The sequence below is a fragment of the Numenius arquata genome, chromosome 16 (genome assembly GCF_964106895.1).
Source record: "Numenius arquata chromosome 16, bNumArq3.hap1.1, whole genome shotgun sequence".
NCBI classification, from domain to species: Eukaryota; Metazoa; Chordata; class Aves; order Charadriiformes; family Scolopacidae; genus Numenius; species Numenius arquata.
The window spans coordinates 14,918,115-14,937,929 of record NC_133591.1 but is presented as its reverse complement, the minus strand read 5'-3'; the positions used below and the strand labels follow the sequence as shown (position 1 = coordinate 14,937,929).

The following is a 19,815-nucleotide window of genomic DNA, read 5'->3' as shown; positions in this document are numbered from 1 at the left end:
CCCCAGGGGAGGAACCGGCGGTGTGGTATCATACCTGTTTAAAATCGCTGCGAGGTAAAACACTGCTTTTATTAGCAGCACGTCACCCCAAATTAGCTGCAGGTTTTAAGTTACTCCGAGCGGGAAGACACGTTCTTAGAATATTGTGGTGCTTCCCTAGGGAAAGGGAGAGTTATAATATCATCCCGACTCAAAGGCATGAGGGTCTTCATAAGTGGCAGGTTATTTTGCAGCTAACGTCACAACCCAGGCAAGAAGGATTTTTTTTGTAAAAAATACAAAAAATTACCCTATTTCACTGGTACTTTATTTAGAGAATAACCCGCCGTAACTATTTCTTCCCATTTCCAGGCATTGTGTCATTCTTCAGATGAGGAAATGTATTTTTCCCTTCTCACTCTACCCTGTTATCATCCCAGGCAATTCAGGGGGATGCCGGTGGGAACATCCCCCCCAGTTCCTCCAGCTCTGGGAATGTCGGTCCGGCCGGTTGCGACGGTTTCTCTGGGAGGGACACACTGTTTTCTGAGCACTCCTGTTTTTCCAGGCCGTTTTCTGGTCTCTCTCCAAAGACCTTTTCCCTAGTTCAGTTGACAACAGCTGCTGGAGACTCCTCCCTGGGGGAGGAGAGAAGACATTGATTTTTTTTTTTTTTTTAAATTTTTTTTAAAACAATAATTTCACAACATTAAAACCAAACAGGATTGGTGCTGCTGTCAACCGAGGAAGGGTCTGGAGGTGAGCGCCGTCGGCGTGAAACAGGAAAGGGCTTTGCAGGATCATGTTTACCTGCCGCCTGCCTTGGTGGAGATCCAGTGCTACCTGCAAGCCCTGGCAGTCGGGTGGCTTTCTGCCTCGCCTTTGGGAGAGGTGCCAACCCCCGAGTGGCAAAGGAATCAACACCGCCACGGGGCAGGGGCAACAGGTCGGCACGCAGGAGAAACAAGTGTTAGAAGATCTGGAAATGCCCCTCGCAAGGAGAGAAACCGAGAGCCTCTTCCAAGAGCAGCCCGAGACTGGGAACCAGTATCTGGAGGATGCTTTGCTTCGGAGTTACTTGAAAACGCACCTTCCTCCCAAGGTCTGGCGTGTGACTTTGTGTTTCTGTGTGTACACACTACAGTTCTGGCTAGGTCACTGTTTAAGACTGTGATTTGAACATTTCTTCGAGCCCTTTTGTGCCTTCAGGCATTTAACTGGGGGGGGGAATTTATCAGCATTGTTTAAAACTTACTTTCTTTGCATCAGTGCAGGGGTGGAAAATACAGGCAGGACATAAACAGAAATAGAAAGGGCTTGGTAGACTCCTGGGGCTGGGCTGGGTGTTGCAACACGAGTGTTGTTTTGGGATTGTGAGTGCTGGCGTTGGTTGCCTGGTCATCCAGGGTAAGAAGTTTCAGAGAAAGGGAAAAAACTAAGGTGCTTGCAAACTGTGCTGTGTTCTTCCACTTCTCTCCCCCGAGGAAAGAGGGGCTTTTAAGGACATTCCTTTCTGAAGCAGTGGGGCTGCTCTCAGCTGAGCACTCAAGAGGATGGGAAGGCCCTTTGGGGTTTGCTTGTTCTCAGCACAGGTCGTTGGCTTTTCTGGGTGGATTTTCAGATGGGGAAGGCTCCGTACGGATGCAGGGGTGCAGAGAGGAGGGGGAAGGCCCTGAGTTGCGGGTGTCTGTTCTGTGAGGTCCAGTCCTACGGGAACACCTGGGAGGAGGCGGCTCATCTCGCTGTCTGTCCTCTGCTGTCACCCCAAGGACCACAACTGTTTCCCACTTTTCAAGGACCAGGTCTCGTGGAGCAGAGTGTGACCTCTCCATGAGTTATTCCAGCAGAAGCAATGACCTGTGAAGTCACTGGGTGAGTAGAAGGGCAGAACCTGGCTTTGGGTGACGCTTTTTCTGCCACTGCCTGCTCTCCAGGCCTGTGAGGCCTTGCGGACATGGGGTAGTAAGCATGGTGGCAACATTGGGAGCTTGCTTTTGTCACTGCCATCCCAAAAGACGGGAATGAGGCCTTCCTAAGCACCACTGTGGACTTCTTGCCAGAAGAGAAGATGAGGGAAAAGGAGGATGCCTTTGGGCAGCCACGAAGATCTTGCTCTGAATCTGCACCTTTGGAAGAAGCACGATTCAGATCTCCAGAAGAATAAAAGGATCGGTGTTGTCTTTCACCAAGGCAGAGAGCTGCTCCCCACTCCTTTCCCAAAGAGACAAAGCGGCTGCAAAATCTAGCAGGGAATCAGCAGTGTTTCCCTTACGTTTCTGTGCTCGGTCCCGGTGGGGCAGTGTTGCCTCACGGCTGAAGGGGAGAGCCAGGCTGCTCTCTGCCTGTCTGCAGCCGGAGAGCCAGCTCTTTGTACCAACACCTTCCTCTTCAGGAAAAGAGCAACAGATGGAGCTTTGCCCGTCCTGCTGCGGCAGACACTGCACTGGAGGTTGATTCCTGTTGTAAAATTCACCTGTGCCCAGTGGTGAACACAAATATTTCCCTGGAATGGGGCAAAAGATTTCTTTGTTTGAAGGAGATTTGTGGAGAACAGAGAAGAAAGCACCTGCTTTTTCTGGGCACCAAGGTATCTGCTGGTCTTTGATCCCCTGGAAAATATGTCCTTTAATATATAGGACCATCTGTTTGCACTCTTAATGTGCAATAATTTGCACATTTCCAATATATTCATCCCTGGGAAATCAAAGGATTGATCAGGGTGAATGAGACCACCCAGCAGATAGTGCACATACTGCTGGGCTGTGGCTTCCGCCCTGCCCTTGATGGTTTACAGATGCCCCCTCCGTAGTAGGTTTTTTGGAGCGCCCAGGCTCCTGTCACATTCAGCAGTCACAAACATAGGAGCTCTGATTTTGTTCTTTTATCTTGGAAATAAACAGGTTCACTTGGGTAACTCGGTGGTTTATCAGGCTGCGTGTGGTCAGGGCAGGAGCTCACAGCTAGGGAGTCAGGGCTGGGTTTTTTTATTGTGGATGAGGTGAAGGGACTGTTTGGGTTCACTGCAGTCTGCTGACCAAGAGACCCATTTGCTAAACTCACATTCTTCTGCCTGCAAAAACCTACCAGCTACACAGTTCAAAGGTTCTTGTGCTTCAGGGATCAGCAAAGTTAACAAACTGTGGACTCTCAGGTTATGCCTCGAAAACAACCTTCAAATTGTTGTCAAGATCCGATAAGCACTGGAGGCATACACCCATCCCAGCTGAGCTCCACCGAGAGCAAACAGGAGCACAGGGTGAGCGACAGGGCTCTCGAGCATGTTTTTGGCTTGTTTTCTGGTTTCTAACACTGTTTCACTGTTCACCTGAAGGCAACCTGCCTGGTCTGAGGATGGAGACTTCCAGGGTAGTAACTGGACAGTGCGTGTTGGATCCTCGTTACACTCGCTGAACGGCGGAGTGATGAGAGAATCAATCATATGGGATGCAGTTAATGAAAAGTCAATACAGGGAGAAGCAGGGAAAGGAAGAAGCAGTGTTTGAATTTCATCTACAGCAAATTAATGTGGTTTATAATTGCACCATTTTGGGTCCAGCAACTACAGCGTTCCCCTCCATGATTGTTATATTGAGGAGGAAGTGAGCATCTCTGGAGGGGGCAGAGAACAGCAAAAAACATTCCTCTGATGAAAGATCAGGTACTTCTGTGACCTCCATTACAGTCCTGGATGTGTTCATGCTAACGAGGGTCCAACAGTGCTAGAGGTTGGCTCCACCTGGCTTTATTTTAATCATCTGTAAGTCGGGTTATTTAATTCTAGGCAAGTTCCCTCGGCTTTGGCCGCAGACGGTGAAGAGCAGTTGCAGAAGACAGTTCCTGTCACCTTAAAATAGGTATCTAAGGAGGCTGGAATGAATGGCTCCTCTGTGGTGCTAGTTTCTCTCTGTTAGCTGTGGACAGGCTGCTCCGTCCTGCTCAGCCAAGCCTGGCAGAAACGTGGCACGAGTCCTTCTCCAGGGCCGTTCAGGAGGCTGGAGGCAGGGTGGAAATTTGAATCTAGAGACCCCGGCTGCCAGGCTGAAGCTCAAATGATTGCTCCGTCCCTCCTTTTCTAATCGGGTAGGTGGGTAACTACTGAGCCCAGTGGAAGTTTTGCGATACAGATGAAAGCTTTCTGGTTTTGGCAGCTCTTCCCCTGGCATTCTTCACCAGCAGTAAATCACAGAGTGGCTGAGGTTGGAAGAACCTCTGGAGATCGTCTCGTCCAACCGCCCTGCTCGTGTGCATCTGTGTCATTCTCAGCCCTGATAGAAAAACTCTTCTGTCTTCTGTAAAACCCAGAGAGGCTGCCAGGAGTAGCTTGAAAAAATGATTTTGGGGGGAAAGGAAAAGTGAGAGCTGAGAACAGCTGTGCCAGCAGAGGCCAGGAGCCAAGCTGTCCTGCTGCATTACAGAATGCATGGCAGGGCCAAGTAGCAAGAGACCACCAGCACTGCAGGACAATATGGGCAGGCCTCTGCCTTTCCAGCTAGGACCGAGGCTCCTTGCCTTCCAGGGGTGTGCTGAAGGGCTCTTCTTGTTGCTTCCCAGGTACTGGAGGAGGTGAATCGGGACCTGGAGAGGTTTGGAAACCGTCTGCTAACCCAGATCGGACCTCTAGGATGGGAATGCGAGTTGAACCCCCCTGTGTTTCGGCAGTACAATGCCTGGGGGCAGCGGGTGGATCAGATTGTCACCTGCTCAGCCTGGAGGAGGATGAAAGAGATCGCGGCAGAAGAGGGCCTGATTGCCGAGGCCTATGAGAGGAGATACTCCAACTGGAGGTAACTGGGGGAGAACGGGAACGGCTCGGTGCCTTCCTGGGTATTCTTAGCAAGGTATATCCAGCATCCTGTAGGACTGAACTTCTTGTTGTATAATGGGTAACAGATGATGTGTGAACAAAAGCACACCTACTGCTGTACTGAACAGCAGGGTCTGTCCGCTGTAATGTTCCACATCGGCAATGATAAGCCGTAACTAATGGCCTGCAGTTGATCATAATATTCTTTGATGTCACCTTCCTGATTCTGGGGCTTGGCAGTTCCCTGCGCTGCTCCAGCTTTACATGCATTGGTTGTAACACAGCTAAAGATCTGGGATTTTACTTGCAGTTTCATTGTATTCCAGCCTCCGGAGATAGACTCGCATTCCTTATTTTTAAAAACTGCACTTAACGTGCACCAGCTGGCGAGCAGTGCCTTCCATCCAGCCATGCACTGGCAGTCCCTCTGGGACTGAGAAACTCTGCTGCTCCTCTTCTCTTTTCCTGGCTGCAACAGTTTTTGCCCTCTCAGAAATGAGGGGTCTGATTCTCACCTGTTTTGGCTGTAATTTTCTTCCTCTCTTCCTAGTCAAGATGTTTTATCCTCCTGCTGTTGAACTGCTGTGTAATCTGTCTGTTTTCACTCTCTTTTTTCCTAGCCGTCTGCATCAGGCTGTCAAACTGTACTTATTTTCAAGCTCCTCTGGAGGTTTCAACTGTCCACTGGCCATGACTGATGGGGCAGCCAAAGTCATTGAGGTACGAGCTCAGCAGATCCCCGAGGGCCCAGCCCATGTCCTGGCAGCGCTGGTTAGGGACTGGAGCACTGGCTGAGGATGGAGGAGAGCTGATCTGCCATCTGGCTCCGGGCATGGCCCTTCTTTGCCCTGTGACTCAGCTCTGTCTCCCATTGCTTTTCTCCTTTAGCTACAAAGTCTCTGTGCCCAGGCTTTTCTGTTTATTTACAGCACTGTGTACAGTAAGGCCTTTGCTATACATGAAACCTGTGGCACTGCAGGTTGTTGGAAAGGTGTCCCCTGTGTTTTTACTACAGATAGTTTGTTTTTCCATTCCCTGCGTGGAGTGGCAGATAAATATATGGGGCCAGATCCACACCCGATGTAAATTAAGCAAGTTAGCAAGAATTTCCCAATCTGAAGTTTTGATGCTGCATCTTACTGACACCCTTTGCACTATGTTAGTGGCTATGTAGGATGTAGAGAAGAGCTAGCCCTTAAGTAGCTAGCCCTGGGCATTTAAATTCAATAAAAAGAGAAAAAGCTTAAGGCAGGTACCTCTTTCCTGCAGCTCTTTGGGTGCTGGTGGCATCCAGCATATATGAACATACGCTGATACCCTGGCACATGAGCTGTTTTGGAAGCTCTCTGTCCAGATGTCTAGTGGTGCAGAAATCCAAGGGAGGGATGCTCAGCGCTCTCCTTTGCAGCACAAGTCTGTCCATCTGTCTGTCTGCACAGCGCTCCAGCAGCCGTGTAGAGCTGGGCAGTTTCACAGCAGTGCAGGACACTCGGAGCCCCACTCGCCTGCTTGCAGCCCCTCCGTCCTGAGCCTAGGACACACCAGTGTTAATTGAGGCAGCTGACTAATTTAATCTACTGTGTTACGATCACCTTAGTTTCTTTTCCCTCCCCCAAAACAGTCACTAGGTATTCCTGGATCTCTGAAAAACCCTTTTGACCATCTGACATCCCGTGACCCCAAGAAGTTCTGGACCTCTGGCCAGTGGATGACTGAGCGCAGGGGCGGCTCTGATGTCGGTACGTGTTCTGAGGTGGGAAGCAGCTGCAGCAGCAGCCAGACATGTTAGTGAGAACTGAGAAAATGAAGTGTGTGTGGAACTTATAAAGCCAGGTAGCTGGTTTAGGAAACTTCAGCAGAAGTCATCTAAATCCTCTGCATAGCTCTGCTTTTTAACCACCAAAAGGCCCAACTTCTGTGCACTGACGCATGCAGCACACACAGGCAGGCACAGAGCTGTGTTCCTCGCACAGGAAACACAGATATCTAGCTCTATAACCTAAACCTTAAGCAGGACAGTCAGACCCATCCCAGCTGGGACTGAGGAAGCATTCTTACCTTCAACTTTTATTCCTTGGCTAACATTAGTTAATAGCGTGATGGGCTTGGAAACCTCAGGACTCCGCTACAGAGACAGTCGCCTCCATCTGATGAAGCTGCAGTTGGTTTCCTGGTGGAAGAAGTGAAAGGGTCAGCTGTGGAGTGGGAACTCCAGGGTTGTGTGTCACTGCAGGACTCCTGATTCCATAGCGCCCTTTGTTGTTCTTAGCTGTGGTAGCTTCTAAAGAAATGGAGGCTGTGGATTATACACCGTGGTGCTTTCTGCTTACAAAGCACTGCCATTACCAGCTGGCAGTCTGCAGCAATCGCTGGAAAGACTCGCAGTTAAATGGAGCATATTTCCTTTCCAGTACTTAACTCTGGCTGCATTTCTTATCCAGGGTCAATGGAAGAGATTAGCAGCTAATCCATACTCCCTCTTGATAGCAAGAGGTGACTTAAAAAGCTGCTGCTTAAACTGAAAATCAGCATTGATTGATACAGAAGTTCCTATAAAGCTAAGACGATCTTCTCCTTTCCTGCAGCTAACGGCACTGAGACAGTGGCCAGAAAGCAGCCAGATGGTACATATCGCCTCTATGGTTTTAAATGGTTTACATCAGCTGCTGATTCTGATGTGACATTAACCCTGGCCAGAATAGTGGATGCTGAAGGACATGTGAAACAGGTCTGTTTGATGGTGGAACCTGGGGAAGGAGCAGGGCCATTCTTTTACTTCCTCATTTCATTGTAATCAAATCCTCTTTGCATGCCTTTTTAATCGCCCCAGGGTTCCAGCGGCCTGTCCCTGTTCTTCCTGAAGGTTCGAGATGAGGAGGGGAAGCTGAACAGCATCCAAGTGCAAAGGCTGAAAGACAAGTTGGGCACACGGCAGATGGCGACAGCAGAGCTGTGGCTGGATGGAGCTAAAGCAGAGCTGGTAGGTAGGGATTCACCTTCCTTTCGGGACTGGGCTGGCTTGGCACAGCAGAGCGCTCACAAGGATTTTGGCAGTGGTACCAACTGAAGAAGTTCTTCACCAATGGGGCTGTGTGTGTGACAGAGCTGAGAAGAGCTCAGGAAAAGATGGGAGGAAAGAAAAAAAAGTCATTTTAGGCTGGTTATTTCCCTAGTCCAGTTGCACTGGCCCAGCTGAGGGACAGTTCTGTGCAGCATGCAGATAGGAACAAGCGGTAGGGACCAGAACTGATCCTGCTGACATGGTCTCCAAAACCACCTCTCTGGTCATGCCACAGGCTTGGCTGAAATGAGACAGCTGTATTTTGAAGCAAGCAGATCTGTGTGGTGCCTGAGGACAGACCGATGGAGTGACAGCCTATGTCTGTCTGTTGACACAACTTTCCTTAGCTGTACATCAGCTTCCAAGGCTGTGCGAGAGACTCACATTGGTTCCTTGATGCTTTCAGATCTCTGCAGAGGGTCGTGGAGTGGCCTCCATCTCCAACATGCTGAACATAACTCGGATCCACAATGTCATTGGTGCAGTGGCTTCCATGAGAAGGTGAAGGCAGCGCGGACACCCCCCCCCCAGAGCTGACGGAGCAGCTTAGCAGGACAAGGGGACGTTGCAATGCTCAGCATTGCAGCTGATTGACATCTAATGCCTTTGCAGGCACAGGTCTGGAAGCCAGCAGTGCTGGAGAAGGTTGGCCTGTGGGTGGGCGTCCTAGGCTGGTGTGCTACAGCTAAGCAGGGTTCTTCCAGTGGGGGTGGCTGGAAGGGAAGGCTCAGAGGTGGAAGGTTCCTGGTCTAACTGCTTTCCCTGGCTGTATGCTCTCTAGGATGATCAGTCTGAGCAGGGAGTATGCCCGTAAGCGGGTTGCCTTTGGGAAGCTTCTCAAGGACCATCCCCTACACATGCAGACGATAGCCCGGATGGAGGTAAGGCTTTTGGGAGCCAAGTGAGTCTGTTGGCGAGGAAAGAGGGCAGGGATCCTCAGCTGGTAGCAAGCACAGCCAGCCTGCCTCTGTGGGCAACAGGCAGAGGTAGAAGGCCGTCCCTGCTACAGTGAGATGTATGCAGCAGGGGGACTGCCATGTTCTAGTGGGACTTGAGCTGGTGATAGACCCAGCTTCTCTGCTGGACTTCAGGTTACCCTAAACGCTTACCTGGGAGCTATTCTGAGAGGAGTGCCAAAGTTCATGCCCGCATCTACTGTATGCCATGACCTCTGAAATGGGTCATTAGCGTCAGAGTCCAAGCATGACACCACACTCTCCTCAACTGCAGTTGTCAGACTCTTGTCCGACACTGATACAGACTCGTCCAACTTCCCTGGCAGCTCGAGCACCAGGAGGTGGGTTGTTCCCACTGTTCCCAGCAGGCTTGAAGAATTCCTGAGGAGGAACCATGCACTTTAGCTTCTGAGACAATGTGTCCTCACTTAGTACACAGTACTGTCACCACAAGACCCCGAGCTCGAGAACAGCTTCTAGATGCGAATGTCATCTAATGCAGTAACAGACAGTGGAAGAAAGAGCAGCAGGAATTGCCACTCCAGCTCTGGGCTCCTTTGGGAGGAATTTCACATGTGGGCCTTCACTCATTGCAGAATGTCTCACACCTCTGCCACAACGCTGAGCTGTAGAAGCTTGCTAAATCCACAGATGGCTTCCCACCCCTTCTAAAACTTCAAAAAGGCAACACACAGTTCTCCTCTCACCCAGCCAGGCACTACTTCTTTTCTTAAGCTGTGTAGCACCAACGCTTGCCCTTGGGCTGCAACAGCTTCATGCACATTTTAAAATCGGTATTTAAAAATCTTCTTGCAAGGTGGGGGAGAGGGAAAGTGGTCAATATCTGTCAAATGTAACTCAGAGCTCCAGCATCTCTCAGCCTCTGGCCAGAACTCCACCTCTGAAAGGCCAGATCCTATGTAGGCTCCATATCCTGGTGCTTCCTGAATTGCACATTGCCAGGGAAGTAAGTTGCTCAGCAAGAAATCTGTCAAAGACCTTGCAGGCTGTGGTGCTCAGAGGTTGACCATCAGATGTATGGTCTCATGTGCCTTATCCATGGAAAGGATGTGGACTTGTGACTGGGATGCCTGAGAAGAGCTTTGATAAGGTTCCGAGTAGGTCTGATGGAATGCCATCACCCCTTTCCTCATACCAGGTTGCAGTGTCCCAGAGAGGCAGCTCCAGATTTTAATATTTCATGCTGTGTGCCTTGGCTGGTTGGGGTCTTTGTCTCTGAAGCTGTGGGGCTGTACAGGCAGGGGTGGCATTTTGTCCAGGTCCCAGTATCGTGCATCCCTTCGAGACAGCCTCATGGCACCTCAGCAGACCAGGCTGGAATCAGCCCAAGTCAAAGATCTCTTGCCAGTGAAGCTCCCACTTCTCTGCTTGCAGGTGCAGGCACGAGGGGCGTTTCTTCTGCTCATGGAGACCGTTCGGCTGCTTGGACTTGCAGAAACCAACAAGGCGAGCGAGCAAGACCAGCTTCTCTTGAGGCTACTGGTACCAGTCGCCAAACTGTACACTGGGAAGCAGGTATGGATCGACCAGTTTGATTAGTGGGGCTGCGTGGCACATTAGCAACATTAACTGGAAAGAGGAGTGATTAACACGGCCAGCGTCAAGGGCAGCGATGGCAGGGGATACCAGCAGTGAGGCAGCTCTAAGACCAAGGTGGGGCACTGAGCCACAGGGAATCTCTTTCTCCTACTTAGGAATAAATAAAAGAGAAGATGTTAATAGCCTTAGCTTCAGGGGTCTGTCCCCCCTCTGATTGTCCTGAGCTGAAACACACAGAAGCTTACACGCCACAGAGTAGTAGAAGGTAAAGATTTTCCTGGACCAGAGACTCGTCCTGCCATGTACCGAGCAAACCTTGGGTTTATCTTTACCTGGAGAGGGCTGTATTGAGACAGACTCTCCCTGGATCTTCCTCCCAAGGCCTGGCTGCTCCTGCAGGTCCTCTCTCAGTGTTACTCAGTCTTCATTCCCTGAGCTGCTCCTCCTGCACATGATGAGCAACCTGCCAGAGCAAATCAGTGGGATCCAGTCAGTCCCATTGCAGCAGGAACTGCTGGGTGATGTTAGAGGTTTCTGGCTGCTCTTTCCCCTTGTGCAGCGTGGATCGTCAGCTCTCTGCATTTTGCAGGCTTCTGCTGTTGCTGTTGAAGCAATGGAGAGTTTTGGAGGACAAGGTTACATGGAGGACACAGGCTTGCCAGTCATACTCCGCGATACACTGGTAAGAAAACAGCAGGAGAAGCAGGAGAAACTCCCGTGTGTCACCTCATCCCCTCCACAGTACTCCGTGATTGCCTACTAGAGACAAAGAAAAACACAACCCTTCCCAGACTCGTTCCTGCTGAGCCCAGTCATCACCAGAGAGGGGAGGGGGTTTGTTCCTGGTGCTGGGGTTGTCTCCTGTCCCAGTAACGGAGCTGGGCTCCTCTCATCACCACCACTCCTTTCCACCCATGGTGAGGCAATACATCGCTGGAGATATCCTTGATATCCCTTAGCTCTGCCCCATGTCTTTGTATCCTCACTTTCCCCTTCATTGCAGTCGCTCCAAAAGGCTCCTTCATGCTCTTCCATGGTCTCTTCTACCCCCCAGGTGCTGTCCATATGGGAGGGAACAACAAATATCCTGTCACTGGATGTCCTGCGGTCCCTCACCAAGAGTCAAGGACAGGCGATGGCTGTGTTCTTCTGCACAGTGCAGGTGAGCCCACATCGAAAGCACCGGGCAGCCTGATCTGCCCACCTTGGTAGAGTCTTACTTGGTGTTTGTGCTCCCAGCTGAGACTGGTAGGGAATGCTACCAAGTTGAAAGCTTTAGACAAGCATTCAGAAGGTGTCTCACAATTCTGCGCTTTAAATAGCACTCACAAAAGCAGAGCGCAGGCAGTGCTCCTTTTGGGATCCTCGTGTGCTGCAAAAAATGCAGCTTCTTTCATCTCAGCAGTGAAGAGTTTTGCATTGTCAGAGCTCCTCATGACAGGTCCCAATATAAGTATATTTTTAATGTGAGAGAGTCACCTTCCTGAATCCAAAATAATTTTGTGGGTTTGTTTCTTAACTGGAAAAACACCACAAGGCTGCTGAATATTAAACCTTCACTAGGGCTGCCTACTGCATTATGACTTTCTATTTTTACTCCCACTGAGAAGATGGAAAGAGCCAAAGGAATTCCATCGCTGCCTCTTTAGGTTTGCCGTTCCCTGGCTTTACCTGCAGGCTGCTCTGTTAAAGGTGCTCAGATGACAGACAGTCACGGAAAGCTCAAAACAGCTCAGAATTTCATGAAGGTAAATGAGCATCAACTGGCTCGATATGTCCTGTAAAGGGAGACAGGAACCAGCCTCAAGGGCATGACCAGCATAAGAGAGGGTATTCTCTCAGAGATTAGATTGTTAATCCAGATGACGTTAGCCCAGGTAGAGTGAGGGAATCCTGGGCATCTGGAGGGATGGAGGTGACTATGCGAGGCCTTTGCTTTCTCATCCAGACCCCTGAGAAAGGAAAGAATCATGGAATCATAGAATGGTTTGGGTTGGAAGGGACCTTAAAAATCATGGAGTTCCAACCCCCCTGCCTTGGGCAGGGACACCTCCCACTAAAGGTCTGGGACCTGCGCTCCCTGCAGCATTGACCACTGGAGAGGTCTTTAAAAACACATGAGCAAGAGCCTGGCTCCTCCTTAGCAGTGGCTGCAGTTGGCAACTTCTACATTTCCCCCCCCCACCTCTGCTGTGTTCTGTACAGAGCACCTCTCACCTCCAGAGATCAGCGTCTTCTTACCGTCCTCTCAGACAGCTTTTGATAAAGGAAAAATACCTCAAGCAATTAGACTGCCAGATGAGAACCCCAGATCTTCTCAGAAGCAGGACTGAGCACACCTGCTAATTAGCCAGTTGGTCCGGCTGTTGGTAAGCGGCAGCGCTGTCTGACACTGGAGGTAACAGAGAGGGAAAGGAGCGGGTGACAGGCTCTAAAAATAACCTGGAAAGAAGCCAGCTTCCACAGTCTTACACTTAATATGTAATTTAACCGATCACCCCACAAAGGTGCCACGCTGCAGTCCTCGGAGCTCCTCACCGGTGGAGCCGAGAGGGCCCCTCCAGCTCCTTAATAACTGCATCATCAGAGAAGCATTAAAGAACACAGCGATGTGATTCAGAGCAGGTACCTGCACAGCAGTAACACTAGCTATCGAGATTTATTAATTAACAAGCTCATCGTTGTTCTTGCACTCCCACAAATCACGCTGGATATGAGACAGGAGGGTGAACAAGCCAACACTGGCTTTAAAGGTCTCCAAATTCCAGTAAGTGCCATTGCATTTGCCATTCCTGTCACAGTGGGGCTGCCCCTGTGTCCTCGCAGTGAGGGCTGAGCTGGGAGAGCAGTGTTGATGCACCGACCCTGGATGTGATAGATCAGAGCTGGCAAATTTCTCCTGGACACATCCAAAAGCTTTTCCCTTGTGCCTTTGGCCCCCCCAGGCACTGGGAAAGCAGACTGGGAGGTATTTCTGCAGAGGGCCTCTGCGGCATCGGGCAGGACCATGCTTAGTTTCTGCACCAGAATCAGGGTTTCGCTCACAGGTGATAAACAACCTCTTTTTTTGACCTCCAAATGTCCAAATTCTTTTGGTCTCATTTTGAAACATCCTTCCCATTCCGCTCTAGTGAAGAAATAATTTAGCCTTTCATAAAGGGATTATTACTGCTCCAATCCATTTCCTTTTTATTGATGCACACAAAACTCCTACAATTGATTTTATGTTTGTCCATCAAGGTTCTTGGTTTGCAGGATTTGTGCCCAGTGACAGACTGCTTTGGAGAAAGCAGCACTGGTGCTTTGTGAGCGCAGCAAAGCACTTTGTTCTCTGAAGGTCATATCTCAGGGTAACTTCCCCCCCGACTCCACTGCCACCTGTTTTGCCTTTTATCCTGCGTGGGATGCCTGCGCTGACGGTGGGACACCTTACGTGGTGCTGTCATCTAGGAGCAGGAACCCAATGTGGTCATTATACTCAGGAAAAGGGAAATAGGGAGAACTTCCTCAGCCTTGCACCGTGTGATTATGAGAAGCGGAATTTACACGGGGCAAGTTTGTTCCAAACCAGCCTGTCCAGAGGTAATTAGTGTGCAAAATCTCAGGAGAACACGGGGGAGAAGAGTGAGAGGGAGCCCTGGATTCCAGCTCAGGTGGATGCTGCACCCGGGCAGTCATTTCATGTTACACTAAAACTTTATTAGCTGGAATTTTGAGCCAGAGCATCGGGTGCACTTTAGAATTCAATTACAAGCTGAGAAGTGACTCTGAAATGGTGCCGGGGAATTACTTGATTATTGCATTTCAGCCACTTTAGATGAAATCTGGCCACATGGCGGTGCGGTGGGGTTTCTGAACCCCAGTCCTGCCAGCCTCTGGCAGAGCTCAGCATCAGCTCTCAGGCAGCAGGAGTGACTGCGGAGGGCTCAAACTCTAGCTGTAAATCAGCCCTACAATCTAAGGCACGTGATGGTGTTTTCAGGTCCTTTTCAGACCACAACCACAATTTTAACACAGCAGGAAATAAATCTAGGTTAATAAAGTGAGACTACGTGTTTGCATGAAGCATTAATATGAGACTTGTGCTTCTCGCCCTCTTTTGGATGTTCTCCCTGGTGCTGTATTTTCAAATGCTCACGATTAATCTTTAAAGTGAAAACCATTCTGACAATCTTGCTGGGTAGCTCGTGAGAGCAAACAAATGAGCGGCATCTTAAAATTCCCCGGTAAATAAAGAAGGAATCAGAAATATTGGAGCTCTAAATCTCTTTTGCTCTGATGGTTTCAGCCAGACAAGAAGGGTGCAAGGGGCAGAGCCATGCCAATAACTGAGGGGGGGGTTGGTGCTCAGTTACACCCTACGGGAACTGGAGCGGATCAACACACAGGGGAGAGAAAACAGGAGCCGCTTCTGCCTCTGCTCCCTTCCAAACACAGGGCAGGAGGTGGAAAAACCCGGCTTGATCTTTCAGAAGATTCAGTGCTTTTGGTTAGGAAAGGAATGAGTGTAAAAAAGAGTGTAATTTATTGGGGAGCAAAGAGAATATAATGTCCTTTTTTCCCCTAAGGTTAAAATGATGCTTTTATATTTTATATTCCCAGGTCTTTAACCCTTAAAAAGCAAGGCAGGGCAGGACGTTGGTGCCCCAGCTCTTAGCGCAGAGCTGTGCTTGGCCTGGGCGATGCTGGCTTCCACCCAAGCTGCTGGGAACACATTTATGCCTTTGGGGGTCTTTGATCCTCGTTAGCAACAAGCTCCGAGCTACTTGTAAAACATCTTATTAGCATTCTGTGGGCTGAGGGGGTGTGTGTTTCTTTGGACTTTATCTTGGCACCGGACCTAACCGCTTTAACGATGATGTTTTCGTATTTGTAGAGCATATGCTGTGAGTATTTATGCACCGCTTCGCCCGGAGCACAGAATAGGGTCCATTGAGGAGTGTGTTTTTCTTGCATTCCCAGGCAGAAATCCCAGGGCGGTGGTGAGGCAGGAGGTGTCAGGCGCAGACCTGCTGCAGGAAACAACACCGGGCTCCGCTTGGGCAGTCGGGGTCCTGCTGTGCCGATAAGCTGTGTTTTCACCTGCTAGCACGAGGAGCTGCCTGATCGCTTAAGCACTGAAAGCCTCAAAAACCATAAAAAAATTAGTTCTGCGCAGAAGATACTTACAGGCTTTAGCTTCATAAATAAGCTGCAAATGAGACTAATTAATGGAAAGCACCTCCTACCACCTGCCACGCTACTTAAATATGTAACGGGTCCTTTTTGCCATTCCACCCAAGGCAATCCTTTCGTTCTGCTGCGGGGAGACGGGCTTGAGTAGTGTAAAGATGTCACGGGGAGATGGGTTTGAGTAGTGTAAAGATGTCACGCAGAAGTGGGTTTGAGTAGTGTAAAGATGTCGCGGCAGCACACAGGGCACTGACAAGGGCAGGGCAGTGCTGGCGGAGGGGACACGGGGTCTGGGGGTAGGTGACGGCCACGTGGGTGACAGCCGGCTGCTCCTCCGCCTGGGGGGACTTCAGGGCTGTCACCCCAGCCTGGCAGCTCTGTGCAGAAGGCAGGCTCTCCTCGCTGGGTCCCTCGTAAGAGGGAATAACACGGGAAGCACAGATGAAAGGCCAGGCTCTGCCGGTTGCACCCGGGCAGCCGTGGGCACGTCGCATCAAAAGAGCAACTATTTTAGACCCTGGGCAGAGCATCGCTTGTGTTTTCACGAGGTGTCTGGAGAAACAGCAGCTTAGCTCAACCAGGGGGAGCTTTTAGGCACCGTTAAATGCCAGATGTCCATCAAAAGAGAGCCATTCCGGTCCCGGGGCCTTTCCCACCGACACCACTTCCAGAGAAAAACTCCTTTAAATGTGAATTTTCCTGCCCGGACAAAGCTCTGGCTGTCCATCTGAATGGAAGTGAAGATATAAAAAGCTGGGGAGGTCACCTATAGGTAGAACCTGATAAAGGTGTGGAATTAGAGAGAAGTGGGGATGTGATCAGCTGGAAACAGCAGGGAAACAGCCGGTGCTGTGTCGGGCTGCCAGGAATTCTCTGTCCCAAAGGCAAGGCTGGAGTTTCCTTTTGGCCACGTCTCCTTTCCTGCTGCCACGCTCTGGTCACTCTCCCGACGGCAGCGGAGTTACAGCCACCTTGATTTCAGCGTTCGTTAGTTGTTGCTGGGTGCGCTCAGGATTTCACCAGCCCCGTTTCCTCACAGAAGGTAAATAACGCTGTAATTTTTCCTGTGATTGTTTTCTTTGCAGAAAAAGCTGGAGCTGGCTTCGAGCTCTGCGAAACTGGAACCCGCCGTGAAGCAAATGCAGGATGCCGTCAGCAGCCTCGCTCGGTTCACGCGAGCAGCTGGTGCAAAGGGGGCACTGACCATGGAGCTGGCAGCAAGAGACTTCTCCTACAGCCTGGCAAGGGTCTACACAGGTAGAGGGAAAGACAGAAATGATGGATTTCCGACCAAGAAAGGGCTGGGAATCAGTCCTAGAACAGTTTCACACCTTCAGGGTAAAGGGTGGAGTTTTAAAGAAAGCTCAGTCACCACCTTTATAGACTAATAGAATGGTTTGGGTTGGAAGGGACCTTAAAGACCACCCAGTGCCACCCCCTGCCCTGGGCAGGGACACCTCCCACCACACCAGGTTGCTCCAAGCCCCCTCCAACCTGGCCTTGAACCCCTCCAGGGATGGGGCAGCCACAGCTTCTCCGGGCAACCTGGGCCAGGCTCTCACCACCCTCACAGCAAAGTTCTTCCCCACATCTCATCTCCATCTCCCCTCTTTCAGCGTCAAACCCTTCCCCCTTGTCTCCTCCCTGATCCAGAGTCCCTCCCCAGCTTTCCTGGAGCCCCTTGAGGGACTGGAAGGGGCTCCAAGGTCTCCCCGGAGCCTTCTCTTCTCCAGGCTGAACCCCTCCAACTCTCTCAGCCTGTCCTCACAGCAGAGGGGCTCCAGCCCTCCCAGCATCTCCATGGCCTCCTCTGGCCCCACTCCTGCTGTTGGTGGCCCCAGAGCTGGAGGCAGCACTGGGGGGGGTCTCCCCAGAGCGGAGCAGAGGGGCAGAATCCCCCCCCTCGCCCTGCTGGCCACGCTGCTGGGGATGCAGCCCGGGGTGCGGGGGGTTTCTGGGCTCCAGCGCACGTTGCCGGGGCGTGTGGAGCTTCTTTCAAACTGAGGCAGCTCAGCCTGGCAAGCGCTGTTGACAAGTGGCCACCAACCACTTTCCACAAGCCCTTGCTCCCTAAAAGCTGGAGTCCAGAACACTGACATCTCTTGCTCTTTCACAGGAGCTCTTTTAATCGAACATGCAGCTCGGCCCGATGCTTCCCCCACAGACATCTCCGCTGCTCGAAGGTAAGTGACAACCTCCTCCGGCCCTAAGTGTTTTAGATGATTTCTTGTGGAATGCGGCAGGCTTTGCTCTGCGGGCGATCTGACCCCCTGCAACCGTGAGACCCAAACTTTTTGGAGACAAACAGCATTTGGGGTTGGTTGCTCTCAGCATCACGGCTTTTCCCTGCGATGGGGAACCTCCGTTCTCCCAGTGCTGAGGGGGATCGGAAGCGGGCCGACCCCCAGTGTCTGTGTAATGTGCTGGGACGAACTGGCTGCGATCTCTGCTCAGGTGGTGCAACCAGGAGCTGTGCCCTGTGGCCACGGAGCTGGAGAACAGCAGCTACGAGGAGGAGGAGGCCCTCCTGGACAGCGCGCTGGTCTACGAGGGCAGCCCTGCCCAGGACAGCAGGCTCTGACCCACCAGAGGTAACTGGGAAGTCCAGCCCCCCCGGAGAAACAGAAAGTGGGGTGCGATCCACAAAAATCCCCACATCCTCAGAGCACGGCGAATTCCAGGTGTGGTGGTGACATTCCACCAGGGGCCTGGCCACATCCTTCTGGAGTCGCCCCCAGCTGCTCCTGCCCAACATCCACTGCTTTGCGCAGCCGCAGCCACCGAGAATCGGTCCGAGATGCTGAAACGTTCTTACTGTGCTTTAGCAAAGAGTGAAGGATCATATGCAGAGAATGACTTGAAGCAGCAGCTCTTTGAGTGCCAACGGGTTTTCTTCTTAAAGGAAAGCAACCAAAACCGAACTGAGAATGATCTGAAGCTGATTAAATACAGAAAAACTACCTTTTTTTCCCTGTTCACCTTCTTGCTTTCCAGTGCTACACACGCTCTTCCATCCTAGCTCTGGCCGGGGCTGGGCTTGTCTTCCAGGGCAGCCTCTAACGCCCCCGTGGCTGCGAGGCTACGTCCCTTTGTACAGACAAGGGGCAGTGCTGGGCTGGGCTCAGGGCCCCCCCAGCTCAGCGGCTCATCTCGGCACCTCGTTGGCCAAAACAACGGCTTTGGAAACCAAATTTTCAGCTTTCTTAGTCTTACCCAGCCAAGGCTACTGTCGTCATAGAATCACAGAAAGAATGGTTTGGGTTGGAAAGGACATTAAAGCCCCCCCAGTGCCACCCCCTGCCCTGGGCAGGGACACCTCCCACCACACCAGGTTGCTCCAAGACCCATCCAACCTGGCCTTGAACCCCTCCAGGGATGGGGCAGCCACAGCTTCTCCGGGCAACCTGGGCCAGGCTCTCACCACCCTCACAGCAAAGAAGTTCTTCCCCAGGTCTCATCTCCATCTCCCCTCTTTCAGTTTGAAGCCAACTTAGTCTGGCTCCTTCTACGTTCTGCCTTGTCTCAAACAAGCTTTGTTTTTATTTTATATTAACCCGGAGTAGAGGCTTTCCCCCGACGTGTGCTGTTGGGTGCCTGGTCCCCGCTGACGCTGCCAGCTCGGCTCCCCCGTCAGCCGAGACGGGCGCGAAACAGGCTCTCACCCCGCTGCGCTTCAGCCACAGGCTGTGGAAATCTGGTACTTGCAGCTCCGTAAACAGGCGGCGTCAACATCAACACCGCAAAGCTGTTCCCTAACAGCCGTGGGGAGGAGGTAATTGCAGTTACATAGAATCATGGAACCATAGAATTATCTGGGTTGGAAGGGACCTTTAAGGTCATCTGGAGTCCAACCATCAACCTAACTCTGATAACAACCATCACTAACCCATGTCACTGAGCACTATGTCAACCCATCTTTTAAATCTTTCCAGGGATGGTGCCTCAACCCCTTCCCTGGGCAGCCCAATAACCCTTTCAGTGTAAAAATTTTTCCTAATATCCAATCTGAACCTCCCCTGGTGCAACGTGAGGCCGTTTCCTCTTGTCCCATCGCCTGTTCCTTGGGAGAAGAGACCGACCCCCCCAGCTACACCCTCCTTTCAGGGAGTTGGAGAGAGTGAACTCAACATCACTCAAATCACATGAAAACTCTACAAGCTGGTACCAAAATCAAAGAAAAAAATTAATTTTCTTAATTTTTCTTAAGAAAAGAAGGGTTTTCTTATTCTCTGTGACCTCCCGACAGCTGGTTCGTTCCCGGGGCACGTGCCCCGATGGTTCCG

At 51.1% G+C, this 19,815-nt stretch overlaps 1 protein-coding gene across 1 annotated transcript; it reads left to right on the top strand.

The window, feature by feature from the left end:
* Nucleotides 1-781: 781 nt before the first annotated feature.
* LOC141472355 (acyl-CoA dehydrogenase family member 11-like) lies at nt 782-18,484 on the top strand. The gene is made up of 15 exons (XM_074159350.1): nt 782-1,081; nt 4,531-4,763; nt 5,404-5,503; nt 6,405-6,522; nt 7,369-7,511; nt 7,614-7,763; nt 8,251-8,345; nt 8,626-8,725; nt 10,196-10,336; nt 10,950-11,042; nt 11,415-11,522; nt 16,618-16,789; nt 17,649-17,715; nt 17,987-18,123; nt 18,197-18,484. Exons 1-14 carry the CDS (start codon nt 782-784, stop codon nt 18,111-18,113), a joined length of 1,947 nt encoding a protein of 648 aa, XP_074015451.1. The 3' UTR covers nt 18,114-18,123; nt 18,197-18,484.
* The last annotated feature ends 1,331 nt before the right edge of the window (nt 18,485-19,815 follow it).

What these genes read in the sequence shown, in the direction of transcription:
- LOC141472355 (XM_074159350.1), top strand. Translation starts at nt 782, where the DNA reads ATGTTTACCTGCCGCCTGCCTTGGTGGAGATCCAGTGCTACCTGCAAG. An exon ending in TCATACTCCGCGATACACTG is followed by an intron (nt 11,043 to 11,414) that starts GTAAGAAAACAG and finishes TCTACCCCCCAG; the next exon opens with GTGCTGTCCATATGGGAGGG. An exon ending in GACATCTCCGCTGCTCGAAG is followed by an intron (nt 17,716 to 17,986) that starts GTAAGTGACAAC and finishes ATCTCTGCTCAG; the next exon opens with GTGGTGCAACCAGGAGCTGT.